General features: G+C 36.2%; 1 protein-coding gene across 3 annotated transcripts in view; it reads left to right on the top strand.

Moving 5' to 3' along the window:
• UBE2W (ubiquitin conjugating enzyme E2 W) overlaps positions 1-22807 on the top strand; it is a 40710-nt gene that overhangs the window by 5757 nt on the left and 12146 nt on the right. For 2 of the 3 annotated variants that reach the window (XM_032127671.1, XM_032127681.1), the window contains exons 2-5: positions 12525-12616; positions 15648-15750; positions 18221-18376; positions 19509-19584. In XM_032127671.1, the coding sequence (XP_031983562.1) occupies positions 12525-12616; positions 15648-15750; positions 18221-18376; positions 19509-19584 (427 nt within the window). Of the gene's footprint in view, positions 1-9629; positions 9675-12524; positions 12617-15647; positions 15751-18220; positions 18377-19508; positions 19585-22807 lie in introns of those variants that run through there. The other variant, XM_032127661.1, reaches the window with a different exon arrangement.

The raw sequence follows: 22807 nt of genomic DNA, 5'->3' as shown, positions 1-22807 counted from the left end.
TGTTTGCTGGAGCCTATTACTACTTCATTTATTAAAAGCAAATGAAAATAAGTCAGTTAAATGTTTTAAATAAAAAGAGCCAGTAAGCAACCTTTTGTGATTGATGAAGGTCAGGTAACATGTCTTCTGCCTGCTTTTGATAGTAGAGGGCTTTCAAAAGGTATTCTGGAATCTGTTCGAGCCTTTGCAGTTGTTTGGGGTTTTTTTTAGTTTGCTTTGTTCAAAAATGTATTCTGGAATCTGTGCAAGCCTTTGCAGTTTGGTGTTTTTTTTTTTTGTTTGCTTGTTTTTCCTCAGGTGACCTCAATTACTGCCATGAAAAATAGGTATCAATCAGGGATGGCAGGGAAAGAAGGGAGGGAACAGGGAACCTTATAATTTGCCTTCCTAAGAACAATATTAATGTATTAGTAAAGAAAGGATAGAAGTTAGTGGTGGTAAGTCAGGAATTGTGAGACACCTCATTTTTGCTAATTAATGATCTCATTGAGGATGCTAGCTATTCATCCTTTCATACACAGTACTAAAAAATAATTGTTTCTCCTTGGATGATTACAAATGGAAAGCTGTTTGTCATCTTTTTTAATTCAGCTTAATTAAAAATACGGCTTAATCAGCCTCAAGAAGAAAATCTGTATATATGTCAATAAATTGTGATAATAGTTTACTAGAGCATAGCAAATACTGTCCCTGAAAGCCTGCTGGAATAAAATGCTTCATAGAATTTGATGCTGCTTGTTCACGCTGATGTATTTATTTCTTCTTCACTAGGAACTGATGGCCCGTAATAAGAAACCTAAATCCATTCAGTTTCCTTGCCCCTTCTTAAGTTAGAAACTCTCCCCTTTTCATATTTAGGAATATGGATTGGATGAGTATTTAAATCTTGTTACTGTTTGCTACTTCAAACATTTTACCTTCTTTCTCTCCACAATGCTTTTTGTCAGAATACAACACTTTATCTTGGTTACCAACCTTTGGAATGTTTTTATAAGGATGAGAAATTCCTGGTAAACATATGGTTGCCCTCATTGTGCCAGCCTTCACTATTGTCTTAAATTAATTTCTTTAACTGATGCGGTTCAAGTAGTGCCAGACTCTTTTCCTTAAAAGATAAAATTATCTGTGGTTGACTTTTATTACTGTGTGAGGCTTGTGCTGGGCGTAGGTATGTTTCAAGACTCCATTTACAAAGCAGATGACTCACTGTCAGTTTCATCTTATTCTGTATTAGTGGATTCCACTTAATTTGCTTTCAAATGACAGGTTCATTGTAAAAAATTTGATTATCTGGCAAAAAGCTTTTCAGACTGTGAAGTACAGAATGTTTCCTTTGTGTGTGTATAGTTATTGTGATTTATCTTTAATTATACTGTAGTTATGATTTCAGGTTGATCTTGTCTCTTAGTGAGTTTAAGTCAAGCATATTATTTCCTTTTAAAGAGGACTGTTGCTTTGATCTTTCAGTCAAATATTTTAGAATATCTTGGAGTATATGAAGATAATATTCTGTTATCAAACTGAGAAATCAACAATCCTTCCTCCCGCCACCCTCAATCCATAACTGGATTTCTGAAAATTTTAAATGCTCTGAATAACAAAAAATGAGTGGTGGAAACTTATTTTAAGTAGCTCAATAAAAGATTCATGCACTGCCATTTGGTTCCTTTAAAACGAGAGAAGTGTGCTAAATGCCTGACATTCAGATCTTGAAGTCTGGATTGGTCTGAGGAAATAACATTAGAACTGGGTCGCCAGATGTTAACATGTTTTATTAGAAATGAGGAGGAGACTAATCTGCTTCTGCATTCTCAGAATAGATTGAAAACATGCTATTCAGCCAAAAATAGATAAAACTGAAAAACAATTCTTTGAGCTAAAATCCCAGTATTACTTTTTAATGGACAGAGTATTTTGTGGAGCTGTTTTGTTATGCGTCTTGCTGAAGCTTTAATTGACCACATCCAGACAATTATCTATCTTTCCTCCTCTGGGCCTTGATTAAAGCTTACTAGAAGAACTTTGAGAGGAAAAATTCATGCAGGATTGTGATAATCAAGTATCTGGGTTGTGTGTTTGAGAGTCTGGAGCAAATTATTTCACCTGAATTATGGGATATAATCTTCAGGGACTTCCTTGAATGACCTGGTTGACTGGGATATAAAGGGGTTTTTATTTGTAGGAACTGTCATTCTCTAGATTTCTAAAGTAGAGAGATGGAGTGTAGCGGGTTATTTTTTCTTAAATGTCACCATTGTTAATCTTGATGTTGTTTCTCTTCTGTTTGAGAGCTTTTTGATATTTTCAGTTAGGTTTCTAATTAGAGAGTAATGTGCAGTGAGTTCCAGGAATACTTAAACTGCTTAAAATATGTTGGGTGGGGTTTTTTTTCTGTAGAGTAGTTTAGTTTGAAAAGCATAACTATCTATCCAGTGTTTAGAACTTCATATTCTGTATTTGAGGCACTTTTCAGTAAGAAACCTGTGAATGGAAGAAACCGAAATACTGAAAACAGAGTTGTTAGTGGTCTTATGCTCTCAGGCTAGTAGCTTGTACTAGCAGTCAAGCAACAGCTTTGCTTATGAATCAACATGGTGGTGTTATACAACACTGTCATTACAGCCTGTTATCAGCTCCTGTTCTGGGACAAGATTGCTATTTGTCTCTGTACAGTGACTGTCTCCTGCATGTAGAAACTTCTCCAAAACAGAAAGGATGTTTTTTGTGAAACGTTTTATAACTTGAATGGGGGAGGAGGTGGCAGGCTGTGGTTCATAAGCAAAATGTAAATTCTTTGCCAGGACTTTATCGTATTACTGGCAGTGTTTTGGTGTTTTTGGATGTAGAGGAGAGTTTTGGTAGTTATGGAAGAAATGTTAGTTCTCCTTAGGGTGCAGCAGCTTTACCAATATAAAATAGAAGAGTGGAGCCCCTGTGGGATTAATGTTTAACTTCTAACTATTTATGAGTTAATTTTCTTCCTCTTTGATCTCTGAGTCAGATTAAGATTTGAGTTTACAGTGTCCAGGAAGGCTTAGCCTTGGAAGACTATTCCTTTCTTACATTTGTAGTTTCTTGCAACAAAGAGAAGGGAATGTGAATGCATAGGAATAGAAGGTTTGTAGCACAATTCAAGGGCAGATGTTTTGGTCCTGCATGCTTCCTAGTCTGTGAAGTTGTGTTCTGTCTTTGTTTCTTCATATCATAATGATACTGCCTTATTGGACATGGCTAGTTGAGTTTCTACCAATCCAGGTGAAAAGGCCACCACATTTCAGTTATATTGCCCATCACATCTTGTTTTAATGGTGAAATAAGGTGTGGCAATGGAACATATCCTCCAACAGAAGTGAAAGGAAGCTGTTGGCCCATTTTCCACTTTTTGCTCTGCTTGTAGGTTTCTGCCTCTCTGATATTTTTGCTTTTTCCCTAGCTGTTTGCTACCAAATTCTTATCACTTCCCTTAATATATCATGTCTTTTGCAGAATCTGCTTTGGGTTTAATCAACTCAGCTTTTCTCCTTCTTACTTTATTTCTCTGTAAAAAGGAAAATCACTGTTGTTTGTAGGTAACAAACATTTGACTATGACAGCTCATCATTTAGTTTACTCTTTTAAGATATTGCTGATTGAAGACATTGCACATTTCATGCTGCATTTCTTGAAACACCAAAAAGTGAAGTATTCAAGAATTGCAATTTAATTTTCTTTTTATCAGTTACCTTTTCAGAGTTTGTAATTTCAACTCATAGGAGATAATAAGCCAGGAGTATGGGCACACATTCAAACTTGATTGGGTTAAGGTGTTAATATTTTACTGCTAATCAACAGAGCCAGTACACCACTGTATCTATGCTTTGCCTGCTCCAGTTATGAAGATTAAGACATTACCTGAAGCAACACTCACTGGTTGGCCTAGGTGCTCTCAGCTCTATGTACATAAGTAGTACTAGGTAGTGACCCCCCTAACTTGACTGTACATGGATTTTTGTTTGCCCATAGCTCTGTTAAACTTTAACTCTCTGTGCTCCACTTTACCAAGGGAGGGGCAAAGCTGTTGGAAGAGTTCTGACAATGGGCTTAGAACTGAAAATAGACTCCTGATACTGTGATACTCCTTTTGAAAGGTATTGAGAAAGGTAATTTTCACATGCCTACAAGAGCTAGGTAAGTTTCCATGGTGGGTAAGGGAAATACCTTTGCATTACTTCGTTGTGAGGGATTGTGGTTAAAATCTGTTGTCCTCTCTGTCCATGGGTGTCCCTTGTTTGTGGTAGAATCAGAAAAAAGATCCCTGGCAATGTGATGGTGATGATGCCATATATGCTTTAGGAATATAGGTTATTGGCATTTGAGGTAACTAACAGGGACATGACCAGTGAAATAATTTTGTATCTGTTAATAAGCATTTATGTGCTATAACATCCAGCTCAGTGGTACACAGTGACCAAACTACCTGTTTCTTGGGTTGATTCTGAAATACTCTAACTCAAAACCTCTAAACTCCTGTACCATATTGCTGCCTTCTCTCCCTTTTCACATGTTGCACCTTTTACATGCTTTTGCCCTGCCTGCTTCTTTATGTGATTCACCAGGAATCAACACAAGTGAGAATTCAGCTGTGGCATTTGAGATGTTACCTCCCCAGTTCCAGAGGTGACCAAGTAAGATGTGTGCCAGTTTGGAGAAAGAAGAGTGTGTATTTTTGCTAGAAGCCATTGACTTCAGACATATATTTAACTGGAACCATGACAGACAGTGAGTGCTGTCTGTCAGGATAGAAATGATTGAGGTGGTTGTGAGCTGTCTGGGGAGCTGTCAGGAATTTTACTCCACTGGCACCAGTTAATTTTCTGTTCTTTTTTCCATATGCTTTAAGAAGTCTTAAAAGTTTGATACCCTAGAAAATCTGTGGAGGATAATTGAAGGAGTTGCACAAATCTTGTTTGACAGAAATAACAACAGAATACAAACCATTGCTATGTCAGTCATGTCTCAAGTACTTGAATAAACTTCTTTTGAAAGTGATGCTTGGATCAGTGTTAAGCTGTGTTCCTTGATTTCATCCCTGATTCACCCTTTCCTGTTGAGATAGGTGAATAAGTAATCTTGGTTTCAGGAAAGACTTCCACCTTTTTGAAAATACTTCTATAAGCTACTGGTTACATCACTTCTCTTTGCCTTTTGCAGGTGATTATTCCTTTAGTTGAAAGATTGTGCTGTTAACCAGTCTTGGGTTTCTGATAGTCTTACTCTGCTGTTCTATTTCCCTCTAGATAGTGAATGTTTTTATCAATTTGATACATTTTAGTTCTTGTTTGCTTTAAAGTTGTATTAAAAAATGTTTAAGCATAAGATTCTCTCTCAAAAATAAGGAAAAGATCAAAGTTAGATTGCCTGTGCATCCCTCATGTATTCCCCTATAAGTTTGCAGCATGTTTTCTTTCAGTCCCTTTCAATAGAAAGTGGACAAGCAGGAAAGGTGCTTCTATATGAAATCTTTTGATGGATTAGCAGAAGCATTGAAAAGAGTGTCTTATGAGAAGGACAGTAAAGCAAGCACAGCTCCCAGGAGTGTATCATGTATGGAAAACATCCATTTGGGGGTTATTCTAGGCATGAATAGCTGCACTAGCTTGTATGTTGACTTGAAGGAGCTGGTTGAGGGGCTGAAAGCAACTTGACTGTGTGATTAAAAAATGGTATTCCTGATCCATGGTAAGGAAAAAGCCAAAATCAGTTGTGGTATTGACTTAAGTTATGCATGTCTTAATATAGCTGGAGTGTTGAAGGGCTACTGGTTTTTAGAAAAAAAAAATATTAATATATGGTATCAAGTTGTCTCAATATGGAAAACAACAAGAGTAATAGTAAAAGTCAATATGACAACATGAGGACCTGTTCAGTGACATAAAGATTGAGGAGGCTTTGTACAGGACAGAAAAATGAAACTAAGTAATTACTGTTAAAGGGACAAGCATATACGAGTGAAATCTACTCACGATTCATTGTTTTAAATCGGTATATTTGAAAAGCATTAAAAGATGTTTTTATAAATCATTAGAAAGATGAGAGAAGGGATGAGCCTGTAAACAGGAAAGGAAAGCAAAGCAAAGAATAGGTGACACAAATACTTGAATTGATGACAAATCATGCCAAACAAAAAGGGCAGGTTCAATATCTTGTGGACACTGGATATTACGTCAGTCACTAAAATTTAGCTATGTAGATTGGATTGCTTTTTTAAAGTGTTTAAGCAACTGAATCTGAGATTTTTGACAATTCTTTTGAGTGAGTTTCCAGATGATAAATATTATTTTTGTTTTTCTACTATCATGTGAAAGGTTGACTTTTGGAAATCACTGGACCAAATAGTGTCTGATACCTATAGCACACATTAGACAATTAGCAGAGACAATTAGCCAGATGATTTAGGAAAAGAAATCACATTCAATTAACATGATTTCCTGCTCTTACTGGGCTGTAGCTGTTGTGAAAGAGGAGCAGTAGCTGTATTTTGACTGTGCAAAATTTTTCCACATATTTTAGTATGACATTTGAATAAGCACACAAGAAAAATGTGGTATCAATCATGTGGACTCTATTTTTTCTGAAACTATAAAGACCACAAGTTATCAAAGTTGTAGTTGGCTGTTTAGACTGGGTGTCCGACTGAGAAGGGGTGTTTGGTTCTGTCAGAGTGAACCTGCCGAAGGATATTTTGAGGGCAGTCTGCATTGCCTTGAAAGTGTTTGGTTGAGATTGGGAAAGGTGAGATGCAAGTTGAAATAAATTAAAGAACTCTTTTGTGTTCATGAAGCCTGAGAGAAGTAAGTTGACAATAATTTATTCAATCCACCTAGATCTCTTACTGTAAAGAAAACTCTTCCAGTTATAGAAGCAAGAGATAAAGTGATGTGAAAAAATGGTAAAGGCTTTTAACATAACTTCCTTATGTTTGGAAGATGGAGAGGTATCTTTAAGTCCTAAATTTGTAACATTCTACAAATGAGAGTTAAAATTGTCTGAAAAGTGTTACTCTGTTATATTTTGTCCTGCTATGTGTATTGTTGCTAATTTTCTAGAATGTTTATGAAAACAAAAACAATAATTCTGTCAAATATAAGAAAGGCTTTTCCACTGCTGGAACCGTTCCTTTTCAAATGTTCAATTTGAGGAACGTGCAGTTGCAGTGTGCCTTTTGTAGCTATTGTGTATGGACTTGATATACCAGAGTCACATTTTTTTTAAAGTACATTCAAATCTTGAAGCTAAGAATGTGTGTTTAGACTGTGTTACTGTAAGAAAATTAATGTCCTTTGTATCCTTTTTGGTCAGCAAATCCTATTCAACACTGAAGAGAAATTAATTTCAAGTTTTTAAATTTAAACTTTAGATATTTTCTGTATTACTGTGGTAACGAGGAACTCGGCTTCCTAATTAAACTATATGAATCTAGTCTTTAAGGGCTTTGTTTAAGAACTTTTTTTTTAAACTAGATCAGTCTTCTGATAATCCAGTTTCTGTATTAATGAGACACAACTGGAGACAAATTATTGTATGAAAGAGAGGAAGAAAAAAATAGTCCTTCATAATATCTGTGGAAAGTATCTTCAAGTTTTCTGAATCTCTCTAGCTACATATTGCATTGTCTGTGCAAGTGTGGAGCCAGCAGCTGGAGGAAAGTGGTTCTTCCCCTCCCTCTGGTACTTGACCACATCTGGAGTGCTGTGTTGAGGGAGCCGCAGTACAGGACAGACATTGGGGTACTGGGGTGCATCCAGCAGATGACAGGCAGGATGGCTGGGGCTCAACTGCGTGACCTCCAAGGAGACTGGGTTTCTGCAGCTATAAGAAGAGAAGGCAAATGAGAGGTCTTGCTGATGCCTACAACAACATAATAGAGCGATATCAAGGGAAAACAGAGCCACCATGGGAAGACAAAGGGCAATAGGTACAAATTGGAACATAAGGTATGTCAATAAGATACAAAAGAAACATTTTATACCGTGGGTAATGAAACACTGGAATGCATTGACCAGAGAAGTTGATTTAAAGATTATTTTCTAAATATTACTTAGTCTCTCTCTTAAAATGTTTTTTTTGCTGTTTGAGTGAATTCTGGTTAGTAGGCTATTTGTGCCATCTACAGTTTTGTTCCAGTTGCTGTTGAGTACTCTCATGTTCTGGAAAAGGTCTGTAGGCAGCTCTTTGTTATTCTGTACAGAAATAATTGAGTTGATGTTTGATACAAAAACCCCAAATTCTGAAAATGTCTGGTGAAAGCCTGTTAAAGATACCCAGCTATGTTCGTCAGATTAGGATCGATTAACTTGTATGGTGTGGTTAATGGAATAGTAGAATGTTTTGAAATACAGAGTATGTTTTATTATTCCAGCTGGGAGAAAAAAACCCCAACAAATAATGGACTTAAACCATATCTTAAATGTGTGTTAGTTAATCCAATAGAAGTAACTATCTTCATGTATAGACTGCCTTACTTCTATCTGTAGTGGCAAGACTAATACTTAAAAAATCTTTAGAAGCATTTTTTCCACTTGAACTGTTTAACACTTTCAGAACTCCTGTCATTGAGGCGTGGCGAAATCCAGGAATTTATTACAAGATTCTTCTTTTGTTCTTAAATATCAAGGCAAATTATCTAGATAGTCAGTATAGCTGGAGCTAAGAAAAATGAAGACGTTCTCTGCCATTTCTAATAGCAGTTGTTCTGTCCTGATTGTCTGCAGTTCTAGGGTGAGAGCCTCTTTATTTGGGAGGGAGCTGAGATACATAAAATCTGTCAAGGTGTAGTATAACGGAGATGATGTAATACAGGTTCTTTAGGCAGACATAGGATTAGAGTGGTTACAGTAAGGCAGAAGGAAATAATGCCTTTTGCTGAAACTTGGTTTTGTTTGGGACAGTGCTCTGAATCAAGAACAAATCCAGAAGAAGTGTGTGTTTCTTCACCTCTGCATCCCTTCCAGTGTGGAGCTGTGTCTAGGAACTTACTATTAATCAGAATTGCGCTGGAGTTCCCTATGCTTACTAGATAATCACAGTCAGGGTTTTTTGTGGATTCCCTTATTTCAATGTGATACGTTTATTTGCTGTAAATTGTTTTCATTATAACACTGACAGTGTTACAGTCTTACTTTTCTGGGTTATTGAGTTTCTGTAACTTAATAGATAACACATTCATTTTCTACTGAACATGCTCTTTTCAGCTTTATAAGGGAATGGCATAGATTTTTTTTTTATTATTATTGATATTTCCACTGAGAGCTGCAAATAGAGGTCAGTTGGAACTGATTATAGAATGGTTTGGATTGGAAAAGATCATCTCATTCCAACCCCCCTGGATGTGACTGTCCAACCAATTCTTTATCCACTGAACAGTCCACCCATTGAATCCGTCTCTCTCTGACTTAGAGTGAAGGATGATGTGGGGGACCAAGCCAAAGACTTACCAGAAGTCCAGGTAAATGACATCTGTAGCCCTTCCCTTGTCCACTGATGTAGTCACTCCATTGTAGAAGGTCACTAGGTTGGTCAGGCAGGACTTGTCCTTGGTGAAGCTGTGATGGCTGTCCTGAATCACTTCTCTGTCCTGCATGTGCCTTGGTACAGCTTCTTGGAGGATGTGTCCCATGAACTTCCCAGGCACAGAGGTAAGGCTGACAGGTCTCAGCGTCCTCCTTTTTACCCTTTTTCCAGTCAGCTGGGACTTCACCTGACTGCCATGACTTTTCAAACATGAAGAGTGGCTTGGCAACTAAATCCACCAATTCCCCTCAGGACTCTGGAATGCAGCTCATTGGGTCCCAGAGACTTCTTTATATTCAAGTTCCTCAAGTGGTCATGAACCTGACCTTTACTTACAGTGGGAGAGACTTCCTTCCCTCCTGCTGTCCATCCACTTAAGTGGTGTGGGAAGAGAGGTTGCTGTTGAAGACCGAGGCAAAAAAAAAAGCTGTTGAGTACTGTAGCCTTCTCCTCATCAGTTTTTTTCAGTTGTCCAGGATTTTTTATTGGTGGGAGGGGTTATACCTTTTTTGGCTTTCGTTTCCTGGCTTATGTTGGTACTTGTTTGAATTGGCTAACAGGGAAGTAATAACTTCTTTTTTGTCTTTAAAAATATGATTTGTTTGATGTGACACTTTTGACCCAAAGTGTAAATATTACCTCCTGCTATTTCTCTGGGATACATTTTTTGAATTTTGTTTTGAATTGCAAATGATGAGAAGTAGTATGTTGCCTGTATGTGTTATTTATGCTGAATGGACAGGCCCTCATGCCAGTGTCAGCAAATGTTTTAGGATCAGAGGAACAGAGCACTGTTGTAGTGGTACTCTGTTGAGTGGTACTCTGTTGTTCAAGTATACATTTTATTTTTTTTTCCTTTTGGTACTGGCTTTTTTTTTTTTTAGAAAGGACCATAAACATAGTATGTGAGAACCAAAAACTTGTGAAACAGAGGATATTTTTGCACTAGTGAGATGGATAAAAGAATGACTGAGTCTGTGTTAGACTGAAAAGATGGTTCCTGGAGAAAGGGCCAAAGGTGCAAACTTGAAATTAGATAATATTTTAAGTGTTGGTAATTTGAAATTTTTTTTTAGGACACAGAACAGACAAAATTTTCTCTCTTCAAATTACAGACACTGATAGCTTAATGTTGCTGATTGTAATTAACTTCTAAAATGGGTTTTAGGCTCCTTTTTATAAAGACAAAGTTGTATAGTTGGTCTACATGTATAAGTAAATGGATCTACTGAATTATTTGCTGTTCTTTTATACATATGTTCTTTGCTATTTTTTAACCAATGTTTCCAAATCTCTTCTTCAGGGGAATTTGAATTTCCACTGTCATATAAGGTTCTCATCTCTGAACTTTTAAAATATTATTCTACATGACAAAGCATACGCAGGTTGATTGCCATTGATGTTTATTTGGTGGTGGTCTGGGAGAGTGCCAGAAAGAGAATTGACTTCAAAACATCTCTGTCATTCAAATTAAGGATTTATAAAATGGTTTTGTAACTTTTCTCCTTTGCATTCTAATTCATAATAGTGGTGTTGGAAATACTGTTGGTGTTTTCTTAATCTGGGCAGAAAGAAAAAGGTGAACACTAGGATTCTAACCTGTTTTTCAATGCGTGAGCAATGTATATAGCTTATGAAAATGCTAAAATTGGGTTTTCAGTTTGTTTATATTATATCTCGGTGCAAGGTAGGAACTTTGAATATAGAAGCCCAAGGAAGTTTTCAGGGCTACTTGATAGAGACAGAAAGTTATTTCACTATTTTCAGAATGTAAACTGTGAATGTATAAGGGCCTTTTCTTTGAGTTGAGTGGTTGAATTTATTGTTGTTTGATTTCAAAGATATTTGATGAGATACTGAATCATTCCTGTGTTGACAAATCAACACTTTATTTTTCCTTGGGGATTTTTTTAAAGTTCTACTAAGCATTGGAAAACAGTTACGAGTGTGTGGTAAACCATTATTTTAAAAAATTGGATATTGAATGGAAATGAAATACTAAATCCCCAAACCATATATTTTTATTCCTTTGGAGTATAAGATCATTTTGACCAGTAGTGTGGTTGAAGTGAACTTGTAGCTGGTAAACCTTAAAATTGTTGGCAGGAAGAAGGACAGTAGAAATGAGAAAGCCTTGAACTTTTTGTCATCTAGATGGCTTGGAAATGACAAAACGTATTGCATAACTGTTTATATGGAGGAAATAGACTCTGAGAGCAGTGCCAATGACAGCACTTCACAGAGGTTGCGTTTCCCTTGCCCGATAGATTGTAAGAAACAGTTCTGGTAGGTCTTATATAAACAGCTGGTTGCAGTTACCAGTTGATCTCTGTCAAAATAGGCAAGAATTACCTGAACTGCTGGGATAACACTTTAATAAGTGCTATGACTCTGTAGGTTCTAAGATGCAGTTAGTGTAAAGTTTTTAGTTTGTGTTGTGCAATCCACATAGTCTTGTTTTAGTTTTCTGTTCTGTCCTCTGGGATGACTTAGAACAAGGCAAAGACTTGCACAGATGCCAAATGGAAATGTCTTAGATTACTAAGAGGAGGAAGTTGTGCTGTTAAAGTCTTGTAGATATAATTGTAAATCTGATGCTGTTGTGTAAATATGAAATGTTTGCTGCTAGGGCTAGAGCTCTCATAGGTATCTTTGTAATGTGACAAAATCATTTATGCCTCCATGTAGCTTGTAATGCAACAGCTCTTCCCTTTGCAGTGTTGCAAATGTAAGTGCCATTGCATTTTACCCAAAAAGTAAGTTTAAAGCCTGTAATTTATTTTGCCTGTGTCTTTTCAGTTAAATTTTTAGGAGGGGAGTCATCATTTTCTTTCACCTTTCAATTTCACTTTGTTTTTAAATTGTCAGATAAAACTCCTTTTAGCTTTCAAAAATTGATGAAATGTACTTAAGTGTGCATGTTTATTGTTGAACTTTATTTAGTATTTCAAATATTCCATACAATTTCTTTATAGAAACGATTACAAAAAGAACTATTGGCATTTCAAAATGATCCACCTCCAGGAATGACTCTAGATGAAAAGAGTGTACAAAATTCAATTACACAGTAAGTACATATATTATTTATTTCTGCTATCATGCTGAAAAGACTAAGTAACAAGAAGGCATCACCTTCACACTTCCACCACTTACTTCAAGTAACATTGCGAATTTTGGCTTTTAGTCCAGGCAATGAAACATTGTTCTGCTTAATGAGCATATTGCAGTAATGTGTTGGACACTTTCAGCAGCAGGATAGTGAATTTATTAAATTTTTATTAGGCATTTTACTATCTAACAAACTGTCAATTGGTAAAAGCTTCTGCATGTTTTAGAATAAAATAATTTAACAGACTTTCATACCTACTAACCTCTGACACCCTTCTAGATTTATTGAAATAATGGAGTAGCTGTTTTAGGGTTCTGTGATATTTGAATAGCATATATGTCATAGCTGTTAATTTCCATTATCTTTCTCTAAAGCAAGTGGAGAAACCTTCTTAAAAAGCAAAGTTGTCCAGGTACACATGTTGGCATTTCTTTCCCTGCCTTGGCTTTTTCTGTGATTCATAAAACGGGAAGTGAAACATGATAAAATATTCTATGTGTTGAAATGCACAGGGGCTGTTCTTGGTATTAATCTATTTTTTAATTGACTGAAATTCAAAAGATTCAGACTGTGTTGACATTTTTGTCTCATAATTTTCTTAATTTAATTTTAGAGAAATGTTAAAAATTTAGCACATGTAAACATCGATGAGAGTATGACCTCAGGCTGTCTGTTCTGGGCTATGTTATTGGTTGATGGATGTAGTGGTTTGGTTCAAAATACTCATTACTCAGCTTAAACATGGAGCTGAATTCTGATATTTTCACATCTGCATTTGGAGTGGTGGCACTCAGACCATGTTACGTGAGGATTTTCTGAGCCTCATATATACAGAGTTAAACACTCACTGCTTTTTAAATGATGCTGGCCTTTGTGATACTTCATGCAGATGAATATGACTAAAATTGAAATAGCAGTTTCCAGTTTTCTGCAAAAATGGGTTAATTTAATATTGCAAGTAGTATTCGCTTATTTCAACAAAAACTGTTAAATCAAAGTTTAGAGCAGATGGAAAAGGATACCTCTGTTTCCAGATTACTAGCCCATTATAATTTCTGCCCTGTACAATTTTTATACCACTCAATACCTTGCATAGAAAAACTTCCTATTTACTGTCATGCTAGACTTTGAAATTGTCATTGTTTTAGAAGCTTCCTGTCACAAGTAAAAAGATATTTTTTTCTCTTTGAGGGTTTTTGGTGTCACGTAGCATGTTTTGAGATCATTAATCAAATTCACAGTTTGAACTGGTTGCATTAAAAATTTGTGTAGCAATAGTTGCTTGGGTTTTAAAGATGTTGAATAAAATAGTTGGATCCCATGATGTAACTGGGTCATTTAAAATGTTGAGCAATCTTTTATTTTAAATATACAAGGATTAGAAATTTGAGAAGGCTAAACTGTAAAGCACACAGGAAATATGGGTTCTAGTGATTCTGTGACCATAAAAGGAGCAATGTCCAGGCAAAGTTGCTTTCTACTTAGTAAAGTAAACTATTTTAAAAACTTGGAAGTGGAAGTTCTGGATCACAAGAACCAATAAATCTAAAGAATATTGGTGCACTGCGTGTATAAATGTAAAGGCAGAAGGCATAAGAAGAGATAAGTGGTCTGGAGTGCAGATAGATTAAGTTGAAGGCATCTTCACAAAGTTAAAATATGAAACATACTTTATCAGCCTTCACTGTACAGCCATCACTGTGCTGGTGTTGAAGATGCATTCCTCTTGAAGGGTGTGAGAGCTAGCAGGTCATTAAACATGCAGTTTTTCTCAAAAAAGCCAAAAACCAAAACAAACAAAACCAACAGAACCAGCTAAAAAAACCCCAAAGAGTGATGGAGGGGAGAATAAAAAATGTGTGTGGCTTAAATAGAGAGGGAGAGTATATATGACAGGAGGATGGAGTGGTGGGGAATAGGATCATCAGAGTTGCCAGCTGGAGATAGCGACTTTTCTGAGTACCCTGCTGTTTTGCAGAATCTCAGTGGCCTTTCTTGAGTTGATGTAAACCTTATCTGAATATTTCTGTAGTCTCTTTACCTTATCGTGTTGTTTAGATTTGTAAAACTCAATCAAAGGTGAAAAACCAAAAATGGGAGTGATGCTGCAAAGGATGGTATTAAGTGGTCAGCAGTTGAACTCCAAAATTATAGAAGTTAGATAGCAGAGTGTTGCTATACATGTTGAACAATATGCAAAGCATCTGATTTTAGGTGTATTAAAAAAACCACAACACAAACCAAACAACAGTAACATGCCCACATACAATACCACCACCCTTTTCCTCAACAACTCCACCTGTCAGTTATTTTAATGTTATTATGATGGAAAACAAAGAAGCAGAGGAAAAAGAATACTGATATGTTGAGGTGTTATCTTCATTACAAATTCAAATTATCCTTTTTTTTGTTTTGTTTGTTTTTGCTGGGACTTTTAAAGTTTTACACTATTAACTTTTCTAGTTTTGATTCCATTATCTGCCAGATACCATTTGATTTCTGAGTTTTTTCCAGATGTAAGTACAAGATGAGCTTTGCCCTTTCCCCTTGGATACAGATTTCATTTTAATAAACTGTATTGATGTTTTCCTTGACAGAAAAGTAAAACAACACAAAAGAGAATGTGTGCTAGTTTGTTTCCTTCCAAACTTGTTAAGTTTTCAAGCAAGTTTTTTATTTCAGCTTCATTGTCTCACATTAACAGCCATTTCTTGGGAACTGACAGGTCTGTGTGTGGTTCAAGTCATAATTACATTTATAGTTTGCATCGCTGTGTCAGTGCCTGTATGCAAAACACCAAGCTTTTTTTTTTTTTTTTTTTAAATACAGGCTTGATGTATTGCCCACGTTGGTGATTGTTACAGTGTTAGAAGAGAAGTTAGATGGTCTGGCTGTGATTGATACTTGATTTGATAAATCCTGTGCTCCAGGAGTAGAAGTATTAATTTGTCAGTCCACAATGCTAACAGCTTTTTCCCCTGTTCCTTAGGTGGATTGTAGACATGGAAGGTGCTCCAGGAACACTCTATGAAGGGGAGAAATTTCAGCTTTTATTTAAGTTTAGTAGTCGGTATCCTTTTGATTCACCTCAGGTAACTGCTACCTTCTTTCTCTCTTATTGGTGCCCTCAGGTGACAGCTGTATGACATGTGCTGAGTATTTTGTCATCCACATAGTGATCCACATGTGAGCTTCACTTACTTTAATTTGTACTAAACACATTGTGCAGATGCCTTTTCTTTAAAAATGATTCTCCAATGAAGTATGGGGCTCTGATGTCTGCTTGTACTGATGACAGTAGTGTAAACTGGAGGCTTCTTTGATTTAATATTCATGTCCTATGAAACACAGGGTAAAGTAGGAAGATCCTCTTTACTGTGATGTAGGAGCCAAGTAAACAACAAACTGCTGCTTCATCCCTTCTTACTTTCAACATTTTTTTTTTTCCTTGTTTGATTTTTAAGACTCTTGCATCTTCTCTGCTGCCATTGTTAATACAGCTGAAGCAATACTGTGCTTCTGGTAGGGATTCTCATAGATACATGACATGTTTGAGAGGCCTGCAAATAGTGTTGTAACTGAGCTATGAGGTACTGTGTTGGTTTCATGACAACCTAGAGAGCTGAAGGGACAGCAGCACTTAGGGACTGCAGAATGTGCTGTATACATCCACTCCTCCATTACCTGAGGGAAATGTTTCAAAATATAAGAGTAGTGGTCAGCTGTCACCCGTGCTTTTCTGAAAAAGGAAGGAGAAAAGCAAGAGTGCCTTAATTCTTGTCCTGTCTGTTTCGGCATAGACTTCTAGAAGTGATCTCTGCAACTTCAGTCATTGGTGTTAAAACTGAAGCACAGAGCTGTGAGAGACACTTAAGCCATGAAAATTAACATATTTTTAGGTGCCATGATAAACACTAGGATGCTGACTTTCAGTCTTTTCAAGAACAAACTGGCCACCTGTACTTTGCACCTCATCATGTTTACAAGGTACTACTTCTAGGTCCACAAGAGAGTAGCCAGTTTAATTGGGTTCCAAGTTGTTTGTCTTCATTACCCAACCTATGTGTGGCTCTGTGCAATTTATTGTTAAGAAACAAATTGGATCCACTCATCTACACTGATTTTTATCACAGAAAACAATTGAAAATTTATGTACTGGATACTTGATTGTTTTAGATGGCTAGAATTTCAGTTTTTCAAACATTGCTGTGCAGTAGGGTCATCCTGTACTACAAACTTCTTGGTCATAATTACGTCTCCTGCCAATCTATTTACTGCAAGTTGACAGTTTTCACTTCTGCTGCTTTAATCACGTGGTTGTTTCCTGCCTTGAGATATATGTTGTCTGTCATAGTGTGCATGCTTTTACTTACCTAGTCTGCCTAGTTCAGGTTTTCATGTAAAAATAGGATATTAGTTACAAGTGAAATACATTACAGGATTATGAAGGTAAACCCTTCAATGCTTCAGCAATACCAGTTTAAAGACCTATGAAAGATCATTCTGCATCCAGTTTCTCTTATGCCTTAGAAACCTGTCTGCCATTTTGCAGATGAATTAAGCTCTCTAATTTCAGCTTCCTATATGATGAAGGTGTTGCTTCTTGTCATCAGTGATGAGGTGGGTGTGTTGCGTACATGTTTACATATTTATATGCATACCTAGGTAGCTTAAGAAACACTTAAGAAACTGCTGGCTATTATAGTTATGACTGGTAGAGATTTATGTTTTTATTGCATAAAAGGAGTTGGAAAAGGACTTCAGGAGTATAATACTGATATGAAGATTTCACTTTTACTCTCTTTCCGTTGGTCCTGAACCAATGATATGTTTGACAAAAACTTGATGTAAGAGCAGTAGTTGTCAAAATTGCTTTTCTAGCCTTTTTTCGACAGTGATAGTATCTTTCAATAGAGAGGAGTTAAGGTTCTAAATGCTTTTCTTCCATATTCACCTATGTCAAAAGTTTTTCCATTTGAGTAATGTTTTAAAAATATTTCCTATTTGGTACCTGACTTTGGTTTCACAAGTCCTTTATTTATAGTTAATAAGATTGATGCATTTTAATTTTTTTGTTCATGCTGGAACCTGTATGAGTTGTCCAGAATATAATTTCTGTTATGTCCAGGATTATAGAAATACTCATTTGTGAATCTTGTGCTTCTTGGTGTATTGTGGCTTATAAAATGATTAAAATCCAGTGTTTTGGCTAGACAACTGTATTCCTTAGGACATGGAACACTGAGGCTGCAAGATACTGAACTGTCTTTACATTGTTACCTTTGCATTTTTCTATGCTGTATAAATATTAATAGAAAATCCCCTATATTTAACCATTTATTTAACTCCAAACCTCACTAGTTATTTAGACTTCCATTGTTTATTTTACATTTCACTTAATAGTTTCCAAAAGTGAATTAACCCAACGTGGTAAAGTGTTACTTAGTGTAAGCAAAAATGGCAGACCTGCTTCTTAAATAAGATTGTATTTTTTTCCCCAAACCAATACAGTTTTATTTAAAACGTGGACTATAAATTAGTTATTTTTGTTCTTTTTTTTAGGTCATGTTTACTGGAGACAATATCCCTGTTCATCCTCATGTTTATAGCAATGGTCATATCTGTTTATCCATTCTAACAGAAGACTGGTCTCCAGCCCTCTCAGTGCAATCTGTTTGTCTTAGCATTATTAGCATGCTTTCCAGCTGCAAAGAAAAGGTATGGGCCTTTTAAGCACTGTTGAAGTAGAATAAGTAAAAGTTAGTAATTTTCTACTTTACAAAGTGAAATTTTCATTTCTCAAATTCTAAAATAGGCAAAACTACCTACATTTCTATTACTGAGAAAATACTAAGCTAGAACTGCAAAATAAACAGTGCAGTAAGTACTTTGCCACTGTTTTCATGGTAACCTGCTTATATATCATTATTGGAAAAAAGTAGGGGATGGAACCCTTCCAGCTGCACTAACTGTGAAGTTCAATCGTGCTTTAGGACTATTCTTTGTAAAATTATCCTTCCTCTAAAGGCAGTGCAGAATGACTTGTGAAATGTCTTTAGTGCAGATGTTTCTAAGACTTTGCATCTGTACAGTTTCAGTGAATTTGATAATTTTAATTTCGGGGAAGTAAATGGTGCTGAGCTGCTTTTGTGGCACTCATACCTTAGACCTTTTTGTAAAGAGATTGCCCTTTCACTTTTGACCATTTCTTTTGCAGAAGAAATGTCTGTGGAAGTTAGATGTGTTCAGAGCTTGTCCATATGTGCTATCCAAACATGCCTATTTATTTTGCATCCTGATCAGTCCTAGTCATATATGTAGTCAAAAAACCACCCCAAAAATGGCTTTGTATTGTATTCTATCCTATGAGTTTTGTATAATGATGACAATTATGAAGAAAACTCTAAAATGTGAAGTATTGATCAGATATAGATATTTAAATTCGTTTGTTCACCCACTCTAAGCTGAGCCTTAGAATGGGAATTGGATGTAATACATCAGAATTAGATTCCAAACTGCAAAAGAATTTAATTTTGGGGGGTTTTTTGAACAACAGCTGTTCCTTGTGGGTTGGTTTCTTTTGTTCGTTTGTTGGGTTTTTTCCCCTTTTTTTCATTTTTTTTCCTCCCCTTATTTATCACCAAACTGATATTTTTTACTAATTTTTTTCTTGGAGTATCTCTAGTAAGAATTTGTTACCTGGATCTTTAAGAGACTTTTCTTGACAAAAATGCCTGTTACCTCATTTTCACTGCATTCACATGGTAACCTTTCATAAGCTTATTAAATAGCTCATGTTTTACAATATGAGGATTGTTTGATTATTTGTAGGTCTTTTCTTCTGTTGCAGAGGCGACCTCCAGATAACTCATTTTATGTAAGAACATGTAACAAGAATCCAAAGAAAACAAAGTGGTGGTATCATGGTAAGTATCTAACTAGGACCAGAAATTTTTAACTTCTTTTCAGGATGAAGACAATTAAAATATAGGGAAGTAGGATAAATGTGTTCAAAGCATTAAGCTATTTTTTTTTTTTTAATTCAAAAAGTTATTTAAATCCTGTTTCTGAGATACTCTGCTGGGACATTTTTTTCTACATCACATTTGAGTAATTCTTGGTGGAAATGTAAACATGTTTTAAATTGTAGGATTGACTTTGAATGAAGTTCTTGTAAACTGTATCAATCCATGACAAGTTTAAATTTTGGGATCGGGGAAAGTCCGTTATGAAACTAGGTTTTGCTTTAAACCATTTTTTTTTGTTATGGTTATTAACACTTAAAACTTTCATGGTATTTGTAAACAGCTATGTGTTTTGATAATTTCCTTACTCTTAATCAGAATTTCCAGTATGGGACAGTTGACTGACTTTAAAGGCTACTAAGAATTAATACTCAATAATACAGTAATAAGATTCTCCATGGACACAATAACAAAGAAAAAAAACACATTGAAATTGCTAGTGTCTGCAGTGCTAGTGTTGTGTTGGGGTACTTGTTTCTTTGTTTGCTTTTGGTTTGAGGCTTGCTTTGCTTTTTTTTTGTGCTTTTTTCTTTTCTTTGTGTTCTCTGTCTTGCTTTACACTGTGTGGTTTCTTCCTTCTGCCTCAGCATTTGTCATCCTCTACCCAGAGCTGCAGTTGGCTATATGTGCTTGTCTTATCCACTCCATTGGTGAGGAAAGAGAGAAGTAGGGGGTAGAGATGGGCCGTGCTTAGTTTCTCTCTTCTCGTTAGCATTGCTTTCCTTGCTTTCCCTAGGAAAATTCTGTACAAACGGTAGTTATTGGAAGCGCAAGTACTTTGGGAAGGGATATGTTAGAGCAGGTAATACTGTATGCTAGTGTAGTGCAGGAGAGTTGATTCCATCACTGCCTCTCAGTGAAGGTTCCACCATAAGACATCCTCTATTTTTCATGGCTTCCCCACTCAGGATATGTTCTGTCCTTGAAGTGAAACGAGAGCAAGTATTTTGAGGCAGTGAGAGTTCATGACTGGAGAGGCAAATGCCAAAGTCTTCACCCATAAAATTCTTAAGGTTCTTAAAAGCCCATGGATGGCTTAACAAGAAAAACTTGATAGTTTCATAGTACTTGCTGAGGCCCATGGGATTCTGACATATGGTAATGTAACAGAATGAAACTCTGTTTCTCATAATACAGTAATAGTATCTCCAAAACAAGGTGCCTTCAGGTACAGTAAGAAAAGTGCTGTATGTCACAAGATTAAGATGCATTTAAGAGACTTGGGACCATCACATGGTTGCTTTTAAAATTGACTCCAAGAATAATAATCACATTGCATACAAGGATGGATTTTTCATCCTCACCAGATTATTCAGCAGTCACCTTCTCTTCTCTCTCTGTTTTCATGCTCTTGTAATGTGTTTGGTGGTTCTCTATTTCTAGTTTTGGTTTCTCTTAAATGGCAGTTTTGGGAGAGTTTTTGTTAACTTTCTATTTTCACTTGCTAATTGTTTTTAAAGATAAACGGTAAAGTTCCATTTATTGGCTTTATCTTGTGATTAAAATATGTTCTGTCTAGTTTTAATTTGCACTAGTCTCATTTTGATTTAGAGCAGAAATCTAAATGGAGAACAGTCTGCAGATACTACTTTTATTTCTTAATCATGAAATACAATTTGTGTTAAACAGGCAAAACAGCAACTTAGTATGAAAAGAAATCTGAGTTACTGATTTTGAAGGTTGCTGTATTATTATGACTCAAAACCATCAAGGTGCTTACGGTTCGCTGAATGAGTATTTTAGTTACTATGAAGTAACTGTGCAAGGGGTTTTTTTCTGGAAGTCAGAAAACCTTACCCCTCCTCAAATTCAGAGCAACCAAAAAAACCAACCTGAGGCAAGAGAAAGAAAGTTCATTTAAATAACTCATACTGTCTTGCTTCTTAATTTAAAGTTCATTGGGCTCCCCACTGCTTTAAATTCTTACATTAAAAAATAAAACATACCTTATGTGCACTGGACAAAAATTGCATAAACGATAGAGTGTTTTCCCTTTCCAGTTTTGTGTGCATGTCATTTCCTTCTCTTCTCAGTTAATTTTGTTTCTCCTCTGTGGATGCAGAACAAGATTGCCAAGGCAAGATTTTTAAATTGTCAGTGTTTTCTAAACAGGTTTAAAGAAATGGTACATTACAGTAAAAGGAAGTGTGGAAAAAATGCTTCTGTTATGTTTATTTTCTGCTCACGCTTCAACTGAAGTGTCAAATATCTAATCTTGTGGTTGAACCACTTTTGGCTGGGTAAATGAGGGAAGAAAAAACAATCCCACCCAGGAAAGAAAACCAGCTGTCCAAGGGTAACTACTGTGTGAAATTAAATGCCAGTGCTAATATGACAACCTGTGGAGGGAGATGCAGAGTGGTTCTGCCACTTCTGCTGCCAGCTGCCCATTGGACTGATTTAGCTTTAATGTGACATTGGAGCTCTGTGTTTTGAAGACATAGGAAGAAGTCTGTCATATGTAATAATGCATGCATTTGAAGGAAAATATTTTTTTCCGGTATGTGCCTGGAATTTATTTGCCTGGGAGCAAAATAGTCCATGGCTGGGAGCTGATGTAAAGCAAACCCATATGAGCACAGATTTATAAAGTGGCACTTTGAGACATATTCTGACATGTGTCTGCATTTAACTTAATACAGAGTTTTTAATCTCTCATATAATCCCTGCATCCCTGCCCCAACACAGCAGTTTATTCCACAAGCAGAGTTATGGAGGTTTCTTTACTACAAAATGATATCCTCACAAGCCCTGTGTTTAAAGCTCCTGATCTTTGATAACTGAAAATATTTCTAGATTGTCTGCCTTATCCAATGTCTGTTTCAACTGTGCATTTACTTTCCTGCTGAATTTCAAGATGAGAGTTGCTCATGTTGTGTTAAAGACAGAGGAGGATCCTCCAGATACAGTTTACTTGGGCATCCAGACTGAAATTGGTTTCCTAAAGCTGTTGTCTTCCTTTGTTGTTCTCAGGAGGTAGATTTCTTTTTTTGGGGGGAGAGGGGGTGACACATGGGGAGAAGGGGAAAGGCAATGGTATTTGTTTTCAACCAGCACTTCCTTGTTGCTTTTGGATTTGGAGGTTGGTTTGCTTTTGTTTTTTATTTCTAAAGTAAGAAAGTGT

This window comes from Corvus moneduloides, chromosome 1 (assembly GCF_009650955.1).
Source record: "Corvus moneduloides isolate bCorMon1 chromosome 1, bCorMon1.pri, whole genome shotgun sequence".
Taxonomy (NCBI): Eukaryota; Metazoa; Chordata; class Aves; order Passeriformes; family Corvidae; genus Corvus; species Corvus moneduloides.
Note: the sequence above shows the minus strand (reverse complement) of the source record. Positions and strands in the feature narration are given on the sequence as shown.